This window comes from Scomber japonicus, chromosome 7 (assembly GCF_027409825.1).
Source record: "Scomber japonicus isolate fScoJap1 chromosome 7, fScoJap1.pri, whole genome shotgun sequence".
In the NCBI taxonomy this organism is placed as follows: Eukaryota; Metazoa; Chordata; class Actinopteri; order Scombriformes; family Scombridae; genus Scomber; species Scomber japonicus.
In genome coordinates this window covers 24,664,047-24,675,967 of record NC_070584.1, presented here as the reverse complement: position 1 = coordinate 24,675,967, position 11,921 = coordinate 24,664,047, and the positions used below count along the sequence as shown (strand labels likewise).

General features: G+C 40.0%; 1 protein-coding gene and 1 non-coding gene across 2 annotated transcripts in view; one reads left to right on the top strand and one right to left on the bottom strand.

Annotated features, from left to right (window-relative positions):
- The window catches only part of hmcn1 (hemicentin 1), a 78,363-nt gene that overhangs the window by 41,629 nt on the left and 24,813 nt on the right, over positions 1-11,921 (top strand). Inside the window, exons 24-40 of the mRNA XM_053322600.1 lie at positions 252-503; positions 816-911; positions 1,131-1,325; positions 1,431-1,561; positions 3,158-3,305; positions 3,570-3,696; positions 3,800-3,954; positions 4,092-4,370; positions 4,706-4,987; positions 6,452-6,560; positions 6,646-6,815; positions 7,118-7,272; positions 7,588-7,711; positions 7,903-8,004; positions 8,901-9,077; positions 9,271-9,422; positions 10,064-10,187. Coding sequence (XP_053178575.1) covers positions 252-503; positions 816-911; positions 1,131-1,325; positions 1,431-1,561; positions 3,158-3,305; positions 3,570-3,696; positions 3,800-3,954; positions 4,092-4,370; positions 4,706-4,987; positions 6,452-6,560; positions 6,646-6,815; positions 7,118-7,272; positions 7,588-7,711; positions 7,903-8,004; positions 8,901-9,077; positions 9,271-9,422; positions 10,064-10,187 — 2,778 coding nt within the window. The remainder of the gene's footprint in view (positions 1-251; positions 504-815; positions 912-1,130; positions 1,326-1,430; positions 1,562-3,157; positions 3,306-3,569; positions 3,697-3,799; positions 3,955-4,091; positions 4,371-4,705; positions 4,988-6,451; positions 6,561-6,645; positions 6,816-7,117; positions 7,273-7,587; positions 7,712-7,902; positions 8,005-8,900; positions 9,078-9,270; positions 9,423-10,063; positions 10,188-11,921) is intronic.
- On the bottom strand, positions 5,963-6,044 carry trnas-aga (transfer RNA serine (anticodon AGA)). Its single transcript has one exon. It is a non-coding gene; the product is annotated as a tRNA-Ser (tRNA).

Sequence of the window (11,921 nt, the reverse complement as noted above, 5' to 3'; positions counted from 1 at the left end):
ACTGAATGCATACAGTTTGTGATTTTCATCCATTAGCTTTTATGTCATTGACTCTGATGTAGCTTGCACATTACCAAAATGAGATATGCAGCCCACATATATTCTCATTTGGGATAAGATAGATGACAGCAGCACACAGTTTCTGTTGTAATTTAACTTACAAGCTGAAGCCCTGTGTGATGAATAACATACAGGTACTGATAAAGCCCTCAAGGCGCACTAAATCTTATCTTCTGTCATCTGACCTTCAGTGCCACCTAGTATCCAGGCCGGCCCCAGGGTCATGAAGGTACAGGTGGGTCACCATGTGGAGCTGCCATGTGTAGTGCGAGGAGTCCCAGAGCCCTCCATCACCTGGACAAAGGACGGTAAGAGGTATCCAGTGTCATCTGACGGCAGCCTAGCATTTAGCCACGTGCAACTGGAAGATGGAGGAACATACACCTGTACTGCAACCAACACTGCAGGCAGAGATGAAGCTCGGATTCAGCTTCAAGTGCAAGGTTGGTTTCAGTTCATTTCTGAGGAACCGTGTGTTTATTGCACATTTTGTGAGACTGTTTGATTTCTATATGTCTGATTAAGAAAAATAAATAAATGAAGTACCTTGTTCAATTAGTTTCTGGTAGTGTTTAGTGTGTAATGATTTTAAATTATTCAAAAGTATTGCAAGTCACCTGTATTGATTGGATATTTGCATTTGAATGAAGAGCAGTGCAATGCAGTGGAACTATTTTTAAGATGCAGACCAAATCTGTTACAGTTGCATTGTAGTGAGTATTCATCATTGATTATTCATGTATGTTGATTTTCAGTGCCTCCTGTGGTCGAGGTACTTGAGCCTCCTTTCAATAGTCCTCTGCAGGAGAGAGTTGCAAACCAACGTATTGCCTTCCCCTGCCCTGCTAAAGGTTAGGTCACTTACCTTTTATATCATGAAGAATAATTCACTTATTTCATTATCCTGTTAAGCCACTTACTCTGCTGTCGAAAGATATGCTGAATATTCTGCTACATACATTTTATACTTTGACAACCAATGCTGATCATATAAAGTACAATACAGTTTCTTCTCATTGTTTATGGTTTTGGTTTCTTTTCTCTTTTCCCTGCCTTTTTCTCTCCTCCAGGTCTTCCCAAACCAGTAATTCGGTGGTTGCGTAATGGCCAGGAGCTGACTGGTAATGAGCCAGGTGTGTCCATCCTGGAGGATGGTACACTGCTGATTTTGGCCTCTGTGTCACCACTGGACAATGGAGAGTATGTATGTGCTGCTGTCAATGATGCTGGATCCACTGAGAGGAAGTACCAGCTCAAAGTCAATGGTGATTGACCTATTTAATGTGTAATTTTCGGATACATATGTGTGTCTCTACTAAAACATCACCTGCTAACATTATATATAATCGTCACATTCGATGTCTCCACAGTACCCCCAGATTTCCGTGGCGGTGAAACATCAGGCAACGTAACCGTGGTCCTGAGCCAGCCTACCACCTTGGTGTGTGATGTCACAGGAAGTCCAACCCCAGTCATCACCTGGTACAAGGATGGGACTCCTGTAGGTGAACTCACATATGACTGCTGCTCGTAATATAAAACGTGACAGTTGTCTGTCATTTTTGTAGCTGAGTGGATCAAATCTTTTTTTGAAATGTTTGTACTTTTAAATGTAAATACATCAAAGACATAGGGAGATTTAATAACAGCCTGCCTTATATTATGCACAACATATACTTAAACTGTGGTCTAATAGGTCATCGACAAGAATTGGATCTCCACTAGGGTGTATGGACATGCAATGCAAAAAAGTTATGAGAAATTATATTGATCTTTCCGTTCGTTAATGGAACTGCTCATAAAGCTTGAATGAGCTCTGATCACAGGGTACGCTGTCCAAGAGAACAGACTTCAAACCACTATGGATCCTGTCTTTTAGTGTGTGTGTGTGTGTGTGTGTGTGTGTGTGTGTGTGTGCGTGCGTGCTCTCTTAACAAAGACCAACTTAATAGAAGGCCAGCTGTGATGGCAGCATGCAAAAGACTGTAATGAAAGAATATGATAAATTGATATGAGAACAGACCATTAAAACACACTTTGTATCTCAGTTAACTGGCTGCTTTTTGGTCATGCTAGTGGTTTTAGGGTTGGCAAATAAAGTCGGTTGGTGAATCCTCTCCTGTAGCGCCACCTGGAGGTTCAGATTTTTGTTTTTTTGTGAAATAACTCAACAATAATAGGATGGATTGCCATGAAATTCATTACAGATATCCATTGTTCCGTAACAATAAATCCTAATGACTTTGGTGACCCCAGTGATATATCTCTGGAGTGCTACAAAATTTGGTACAGCTATTCATGGTCACCAGTGGATGAATCCCACTGACTTTGGTGGCCCCCTGACTTTAACTCTTGCATTCATGATTTGAAGTGAAGCTATTGGATGGATTTCCCTGATATTTGGCATTTCCCCCTCAGGAATAACTGTAATAACTCTGACCTTTAGCACCACCATTAGAGGAACCGCCATTAGCTTTATTAATGACCACAAACGAGCTAAACTAATTCCTATCAGCATTAGTGAGGATTTGTGTTTATTGCTTGTTAGCAATTGTTAGTATCCTAACACACTCAAGTAAGATGAACATTATACGTATTTAGCCTTAGCATGTTGTCATTGTAAACATGTCAGCATGCAGATGTAAGTATTCAGCTCAAAGCACTGTTGGGCTGAAGTTAAGCCTCACAGAGCTGCTAGCATGCCTCTGGACTGTTCTTGTTCTCTTGGCCGTCTTAGTAATTGTTCCTGTGAGACACAGATGAGAAAATCAGACCACTTAGTTTAATCTGCTAATTATGAGCAATCTGACTCAAGATTTTCTGCTCCCTGAATGTTTTTGACTCTAAGCAACAATTGGAAATGTTTCATGTTTTGTTCTCTTTTTGAATTTTATTTCTCAGCTGAATACACTTTTTTGGCCAGAAAATGGTTGTTTATCAACCCTGTTTGAATTTTGAGGTGCAGATTTTTAAATGACAATACATTTTTTGCGATGTCTTACAGTTTGCTCCATAATAACTGCCATGCAGCATTTCCAAAACTGTGTTGTTGTTTTTGCTTCTGTGTTTGATGTCATTTATTTATGTTGATCGACAGGTAGTTGCTAGTAACAGTGTCCAGATTCTTGATATGGGGAAAACCTTGAAACTACTGAATGCAGTCACAGCAGACGCAGGCAGCTACAGCTGTAAAGCCATCAATATTGCTGGCAGTACAGAAAAAGACTTCTACCTGGATGTACTGAGTGAGTAATGGCAGTGAGCAATCATCTATGGCAATTAAAGAAATTAGAAGGAAAGAGCTTTGTGGAGCCTTGTGGACACAGAGAACCTTAAATGAATTCCACATTTATGGAAAACATATTTACTGAATGAAAGAGGCCAAATAAATAGGATTTTGTAATCTAGAGCCATTTTTGTTATTATTGTGGGAAAGAGTTTACAGTGTTTTCATTATATTGTTTGATGAGCTCTCTGATTAATGACAACTCTCTTCTTCTGTGCCTCAGTTCCACCAACCATTGAAGGGTCAGGTTCTCCCCAAGATGTTTCAGCCATTCTCAAACAGGAGATCAGTCTAGAGTGCAAGGTGCAAGGAGTGCCCTTTCCCACAATCCAGTGGTACAAGGACCGGAAGTTAGTACCTTTTTACATTGTAATGATCAAATTAAATGAAACAACAGGGTAAACATTCATCCCTCAATCTTTCTGTCTGTTAATCATTCTGATTTCTTTCTAGACTGGTGTTTCTTGGTGATCCTAATCTGGAGGTCATTAATAAGGGTCAAGTTCTGAAGATAAAAAGTGCTCGTCTCGGGGACCAGGCCAGGTACCAGTGTAGTGTCATGAATACAGCTGGAAAACAGTCTAAAGACTTCAGTCTCAGTGTCTATGGTGAGTGTGGATTTTAACAGAGCCTTTTACTGTAAATATATAGTATGAAAACATATTCAACACCTAACATGACCAAATACTACTTGACTGCAAATTTCAGCCACAAGTTGTTAATGTTTTTTTTACTGCTGTTCCAGTTCCCCCCTCCATCAAAGGTGGTAACTTAACTACAGAGATCACAGCGCTGCTGGACACAATGGTAACACTGGAGTGTGAGGTACGTGGAGTGCCACTTCCCACCATCACCTGGTACCGAAAAGGAGAGGCCATTCTGTCCAACCGACAGGCTCAGTACGTAGAGCGAGGCCATTACCTGAAGATCCCTCGGGCTCAGGCATCAGATGCAGGCCAGTACACCTGCAAGGTGACCAGTGTGGCTGGAAGTGCTGAGAAGAACTATGAGCTGGACATCTACTGTAAGATACTGTAGATATCACATGTGATATCTACACAAATTTTATTTTTGACTGTTTTTCCCTCACAAAGCTTGAACACATTTATAACTTTAAGAATAATTTCAAAAAGTTGTTGATAGTCAAAGCATCATAGCAAACAATTGATTTAAAAAATCCTCGACCATTGAAAAGCACCAAAAGTACAGACTTGAGAAATTGGAGTGTAGAATAATTTAACATTTTGTGAACAATGAAAGGTTTAAGTGTTAGATGTAAAAAAGATACTTGTCAACCAGAAAAGTCCTGAAAGCTTTAACTCTTTCTCTATCTCTTTTTTATGCATCTTCCACCTCTAGTGCCTCCTACCATTGAAGGGGGAGATGACGGACCCACAGAGAGGAAAGTGGTCCTCAGTAAGCCTCTGATCCTGGAGTGTGAAGCTGGCGGCTACCCTCCTCCTTCTCTCACTTGGCTGAAGGATGGAGTTCCTGTGCGTGATGGTGAAAGTGTCCGTGTCATCGATCAAGGGAAGAAAATTGAAATCCTCTCAGCCACAGTCTCAGACTCAGGACGTTACGTCTGCGTGGCAACCAGCATCGCTGGGGAGAAGGAGGTCAAGTACGACGTCAGAGTTTTAGGTATAGAAAACACACAAAAATAACTGTTAACTAACTAATAACTATAAAATAAAAGAACTAAACTGACACTTAAATGTACAGTGCACAGAAATATGGCTCATGTGGGATTATTTTTAATTTTACACTGTCACTGTAAACAGATCCAAATTAATGAGATATATTGGAAAACAAGTGGACTATCGAAGCATAGTAAAGTATATATAAACAAATATAACTTCAAGTTGGGCTGCTTGTGTGCTTGTTGTGGCAATTAACAATTCTAATTCCTTGGAATGACTTTGCTATTATTTCTACATTGATTTATTTTTATTATTGTTCAGATGCCACGCTTCCCTGTTCTGCTTTGGTGAACCTCAATTTGTTTTTGATTCAAACTGCTCTCTGTAATGTACATAAAATAATATTAGTTTTCCTGCATAGTTTATGAACAGCAGTTCAGCATTTAGTTTATCACTAAACAGAGCACGTTCAAAAGAAATGAAGCCAAACACTTGATTCAGCCCTTGCCAGTTAGAATGACATAAGAGAGGAAAGACTTCATAGGAAGTTGTTACCTGAAGTGCCCCCCGCCCCCTGTTAAAAATGCTTTAATAGCTGTTTAGAGCCAAGATATTTGTTTAGAGCTGAGCCAAACTGTAAAATGTGACTTGAGCAGTAATCCTAAATCAGATACTATCCTTAAAAGTACTCTGAATATGTCTCCAAGTTGGACTAATGTGATACTTTGAATATTTTTCTTTATATATATCTACTTCTAACTCGTTCAGAAGAAGCAGCCCTTTTTTCTATGAAACAGGCTGTGTTTTCTGAATTTATCTGATATGGCACAGTGGTTATGTAACACTGAGTGCCGGTAGGAAGTACTGTCTCTGGTATTTTAGTCCCTTTGAGCACAGCTAATCACTCTGACAACTACAGCCTGGCATGTGAAGGTCATTCTTTTTATAATTTATGACAGCTTGGAAAACATTGTGCCGTTGTCGGCAGGATTCGAACCTGCGCGGGGAGACCCCAATGGATTTCTAGTCCATCGCCTTAACCACTCGGCCACGACAACTCATGTGTAATAGGAGCTGATAGTATTCCTGTCTGCTGGTGCTATTGCTATCTACACCATGTGTGCATTCCACATGGGAAACTGACACCTGTCATTTCCCTGTTGCTTTGCATATCTGACTGTTATACTCACATGTAGAGTAAGACCTCTTCACAAATACCAGAGAATTTAGTTATATACATTTGAGAGCAAGAAGAGGCCCTACAGACAGGATTTTGTCATTAAATCCTCATTTTTACTGATGTCTGATACTGATATTCTGATATGATCTGCAGCAGAAATAGAGGGATGATAGAAAAGTTATTGAAAACGTATGGGGTGAGAAAAAGCAGCCTTCAATGCATTGTGATGTGTCTTAATTATATGGAAATAACTTAAAAATAACACTGATTATTTTTCACACCCAGTGCCTCCTTTTATTGACGGGGATGGTGATGTGACAGACAGCACGGTGATAATCAACAGTCCTTTGGAGCTGGAGTGTCACGCCACGGGAACACCTGCACCTTCAATCACGTAAGATCTTTGTTTCCTGTTCGCCTGCAAACACACATAAACATATGAAGGCACACAAGTAGTTGTAACAATATCTAAATTGCAGGTGGTATAAGGATGGAAAACCAGTCAGGCAGGGTGAGGGGTTGCGTGTTGCATCAAACGGGCGGCGACTGGTCGTTTCCCGTGCTCAGGTCTCTGACACAGCTCGGTTTCAGTGTGTGGCCACCAATGAAGCAGGAGACCACGAGAGGGACTTCAATGTGGTTGTCCACGGTAATGCTTTGTCATCTACTTTGTAGTTAAATTAAGCAATTGTTCTCTTGCTACAAATGAGGATCTCAGTAGTTTTCATATGTTCTAATTGTAATACATGGAATTTATACTCTCTAAATGCAAGCCACAGAGAAGTTCCCACTGTTGGTAAATATTGCTCTCTGCCTTTTTGTAATTTGATTTTTTGTGATTTGATTTTCTTTTGTAAAGTGTTTCTAAGAAAATAATAATAAATAATGATATATTTTTGTATTATATATATATATATAATACTAAAAAATCTATCTTCTGCACCTTTGCAGTTCCTCCATCTATTCGCACCAGTGGGCCTGCTGAGCGTGCAGTGGTCCTCCACAAACCCATCAGTCTGGAGTGTATCTCCAGTGGCATCCCCCCTCCCAGCATTACCTGGCTTAAAGATGGCCGACCTGTTGACACAACACAGGAGCACCTTAAGGTTTGTTTACTCATTGGCTGAGTATTAATTCATTATTTCAGTTATTTTATTTTTAGCATTTTAGCCATAATTTGACAGTTTAAAGTGTAAAGCGACAGGAAACATGCTAGAAAGAGGAGTAAAACACACATTAAGGCACTGTTTACCTTTTTATGTAGCAGAGCAACGTTACAATGTGTTAATGACAATGCAAACCAGATGGCTTCAGATATGTTGATTATACTTTTATACTTACATTTTAACATGAAAAGTTGTCATCAGTCTGTATTCCATGTCTTTTCTGTTTGTGTGTCCACGTGCTTGTGTTTGTCACAGCTGGAGTCTGCAGGCAGAATGCTAAAGGTCACTGAAGCAAGACTAGAGGATTCTGGGAGATACACCTGTCTGGCCACCAATGCAGCTGGTGAAGCTCAACAGCACATACGGCTCAGTGTCCATGGTAACTAACAGATGCACACAGGACTCTCTGTCTCCCTGACTCAATTATCTTAATCTCTCCACTGTTCTGTTTCCCCTCTGATTTCTGTCAGGTGTCTGCCTTCTTTCTGAATCAATGGACTAAGAAAACATATAAGAATATAAGCAGATGAGTAATTGTTCTTGTGTATACTACTATGTGTGTTCCCTCAGAGCCTCCCAGTATTCACAACTCTGGAGAGATTATCAACCAGACCATCCTGTCAGGCTTTCCCACTGAGCTTGAATGCAAGGCCACAGGCAGCCCATTACCTGGTAAGACAGCTCACAAACATCCTCCACTGTCCTGCTGTGCTCACTCATAAGCTCCAGTGTGTAGTTTCCTCTGACTGCTGAGTTGAAATTGGCTTTGCCGCCACTTTTCTTATCTTTACCCATTAATGGAACAGCAGAAAATTGATCTCAGATGACTCCCTACAGGCAGCTTCACTCTCCTCCCGCAGCTTTTTCTTTTCAGTTGGATTGACTGTAGCGTGTACAAGTTCAGTGGAGATAAGAGGTCACATTCCAATGTAATTGAACACTTTTCTTGGGATGTTATTGTGTTTTTACAGCAGTTGTTTCACTCCAACAGTCTGAAATGTGTGAAATCACGTTACATGTGAAAATATTTTACTAGGAATTTTATTTAAATCTCATTTAAACTCCTGCAGGTCTTGTTTGCCAGCAATGTTCCTTTTTTAGTCCTTGCATGATTTAACAATAAAAAACTAAAAGGTTATTGTAACCATTACTGTGTCCTTACACATTTCACAATCCCAAATACAAAATATTATGCCTTGTGTATGGTAAAATGGTAAAATAGAGCAAAATACGTCTCTGTGATCCGCTTCCCTCCAGGGTATGATTTGCTTTGCTTCTTCCATGGTTAAAACCAAACATTGTGATGCAGCTTTTAGTTTTTATTCACACATATCTGGAACAAATGTCCAAAATGTCTGACATCTGCTGTAACTTTTAATTCTTTTTAGATCAAAGCTGACAACATTTCTGTTTTTCTGCTAAATTTGGTGTTGCATCTGCACTGTAACCACGCAACTTTTATTCCTTTGTCCATTATTTTGCCCTTGAATTACGTGTCAAAATTTGTTATATATTTCTATGAAATACTTTCTGCATTGTGAAAAGCACTAATCACCTTTGTGCTTCAGCTATTACTTGGTACAAAGATGGCCGACCTCTTACAAGTGCAGCTGGGGTGACTATACTGAAGCGAGGTCAGGTACTGGAGATTGAACGGGCTCAACTGTCAGATGCTGGGATGTACAGATGTGTAGCCGTCAACATGGCTGGAGTTGCAGAGATATTCCACAGCCTGCAGGTATTCGGTGGGTAACTTTTTTCTTTTTTCACACACAAATATATGATTAGCCATGATCATCATGCACATGCGTGTGAGGATTGGTGTGAGTGTGTCTGTTGGTGTCAGTGAGAAGAATTAATGCAAAAGAATATCTGACTGCTGTTGTGGGCATCTGTGCAACAGATTTTGACGATTTCCTTCTTTATTGTGCCTTGCAGTGCCTCCGGTCATCTCCAGCCGAGGTGGGACAGTAACAGTGGTGGTGAATGAGGCTGGCAAGCTGGAATGTGAGGCCACTGGTGTTCCCTTACCCAGCCTTACGTGGCTCAAAGATGGCAGCCCTGTGGCAAGCGTATCCCATGGCATACAGGTTTATTTTTCATCCAGTTTTTCTCTGGGCCATACTGAGCTATGTCCAAAATCATTCCCTCGTTTACTCATTTACTCCTCTCTTAATAGTAGACACTCCATAGCTTACACAATAGTGTGCAGTAAATCACTTGCGAATCCTAATCATTTTGTGTCATCAGTTGCAGTTGTAGAGGCACACAACAGTAATTTTTGCATTGTGTGATTTTAAGCAGAAAATAGCTTCATACATTCAGTATCTTCGGTCTATTGTAGGAATAACTGTGGGCATAACATAATATTTACATTTCACACTCAGAATACAGACACTCAAATGAAATGGTGTAGAGTAAATATAGTGCACATGTATAGTATATATATTAAATAGGGAGTGAATTCAGACACAGCCCCAGTATTACAAAGTTATATCATTATCATTATGCAGGTTTGTGATGAGGTGTAATCTGGTAAATGTCTTCTCAAATTGTGTTATTTGAGGTTTAATTACATTGCATTACATTTGGGTTTTGGGGGGAGGGGGTTGCTATATATCAAACTTTATACAAAAACTTTACTGTATAGTTCTTCAGTTTTATGGAACAAAAAAAGTAATGAGTAATCTGTAGGTCTTTTGAAGGCTGTGTTTGTGTGTTTCCCTCTTAGGTGTTGTCTGGTGGCAGAGTACTGTCTCTGAGCAGTGCACAGGTTAGCGATACAGGCAGGTACACCTGTGTGGCCGTCAACGCCGGTGGAGAGCAACACAGAGAGTACGACCTGAGGGTTTATGGTGAGTCAATCACCATTTGTCAGTTGTTGTTACTTACATGCATGTCCCCTGTAGTGTGTTGCCCTTGTGTTAGCCACATCTCTGCAAATCTCTGAGCGGGGGAAGCAGGCAACACCAGCAAATCAGACCTTGCATACAACATATACATCACATACAGCTGCATACTTTACGTTGTGAAAGCCATTTTAAAAAATAAAAAACAAAACTATTCCTAATACTATTCTTCCAAGTAGTAGTGTTTCATTCAGCCTCTGATGTAGTTTGTGCTGCAGAAGTTTGCATATTAGCAAATTTAGCACAATCACCATTATAAAGAAATATGAGATATTCAGACACATAATAAGAGTTTGAATAATATTATAGGATATGGATGATGACCTAGACTTGAAAAAAATCCAGCACTGCTTAACAATCAAAGGCAGGCCTCGGATGAAGTGGGTCTGTTAAAGATTGTGATGTTTTTGAATGAGTCTAAATTTAAGTATTACAATAGTAGTAAAGCATTGGTTTCATCATGCAAGTTGTTGGCAGGCAGTGATGTAAGAGCAGTATTTGTATCAAATTCCTCTCCTTAGGACAAAATCTTCCCGTTCATTACTTTAATGTCTTTTCCTGTTTCCCTCCTTGTTTTACTAACTAGTGGTTATTGCCAGCTGACTGCATCATGTCATTCAACTGAGCAGCAGATCTAGCACGAAACGTGTATTAAAACAATGGAATGATATTTGAAAGAGGCCTTGAGCAAAACATGTGCATGTAGAGGAAGCATGGTTTGAATTACTTTAGCATTTCAATAAACCTTGTCAGTTTCCTGCACAGAGCTGAGCTTGATGGCAAATCATTTGTTATACAAGTCTAATCAAAGCTAATGTCACTGAGGCAATGGGAGACAAGTAGTTTACATATAGAAAACGGTTCCTGCGTGTGTGTGTGTGACTCTGCATGTCTGTCTAAATATACACTCTATATGTGCAGAATAGAAACATCCACATGGCGTGCATTTCCTAAGAAAGATCAAGAAGAGCTTGTCCAGAGAAATAAAGGCAGATTTGCTGTGGTAATTGCTACCATTCTTTGTCAGCTTCCTGTGTCTGGCCACATACTGAGCTGAGGGCCTGGTTCTGTCCTTCCCCAAAGACTTGCACCTTGTCTGTCCAAGAACTAAAATGTAGAAGAATTTGGCCAGCGGTTTTCTGTTAAACCAGACCGGATTCACCAAAAAGTCAATGACCTAAATGTCTGATGACACAAATACAAGACTGCTTGACTGACTTAAGTTAAAGTTGAATAAAATTGCAGCTGGAATTAGATCATTTATTTATATTGCTGTTAGAACAGAGACATTGTCATTCACAGGGTGGAGACCTCCAGACATTTCCTGAGCTGTTGCAACAAAGTTATCAATTAACGTTTTCCCACAGCTTCCTTTCTTAGGCTCAGTGGTGTGTGTTTTGCTCCCAGCCTGTCCAGCGCCAAATGCAAATCATGCCCCAAACGCATTCAAATTGTAGGTCTCACCAACACCCATCCTAAGTTATGTTGATGTGTACATAATCACAAGGGGGGAAAAACTGTCGTCATTTCTTTACTCTCAAGTCATTATGCATCTGAATGCGTGCTTCATGGAGATTAGGTTTCATGAAATTCTTTGAAGTGATTCTGATTGTTAATACCACAAGCAAATGTTGAGCTGGTTGAATGGTGCTGTAATAGCCCAAGATAGAATTAGCACTT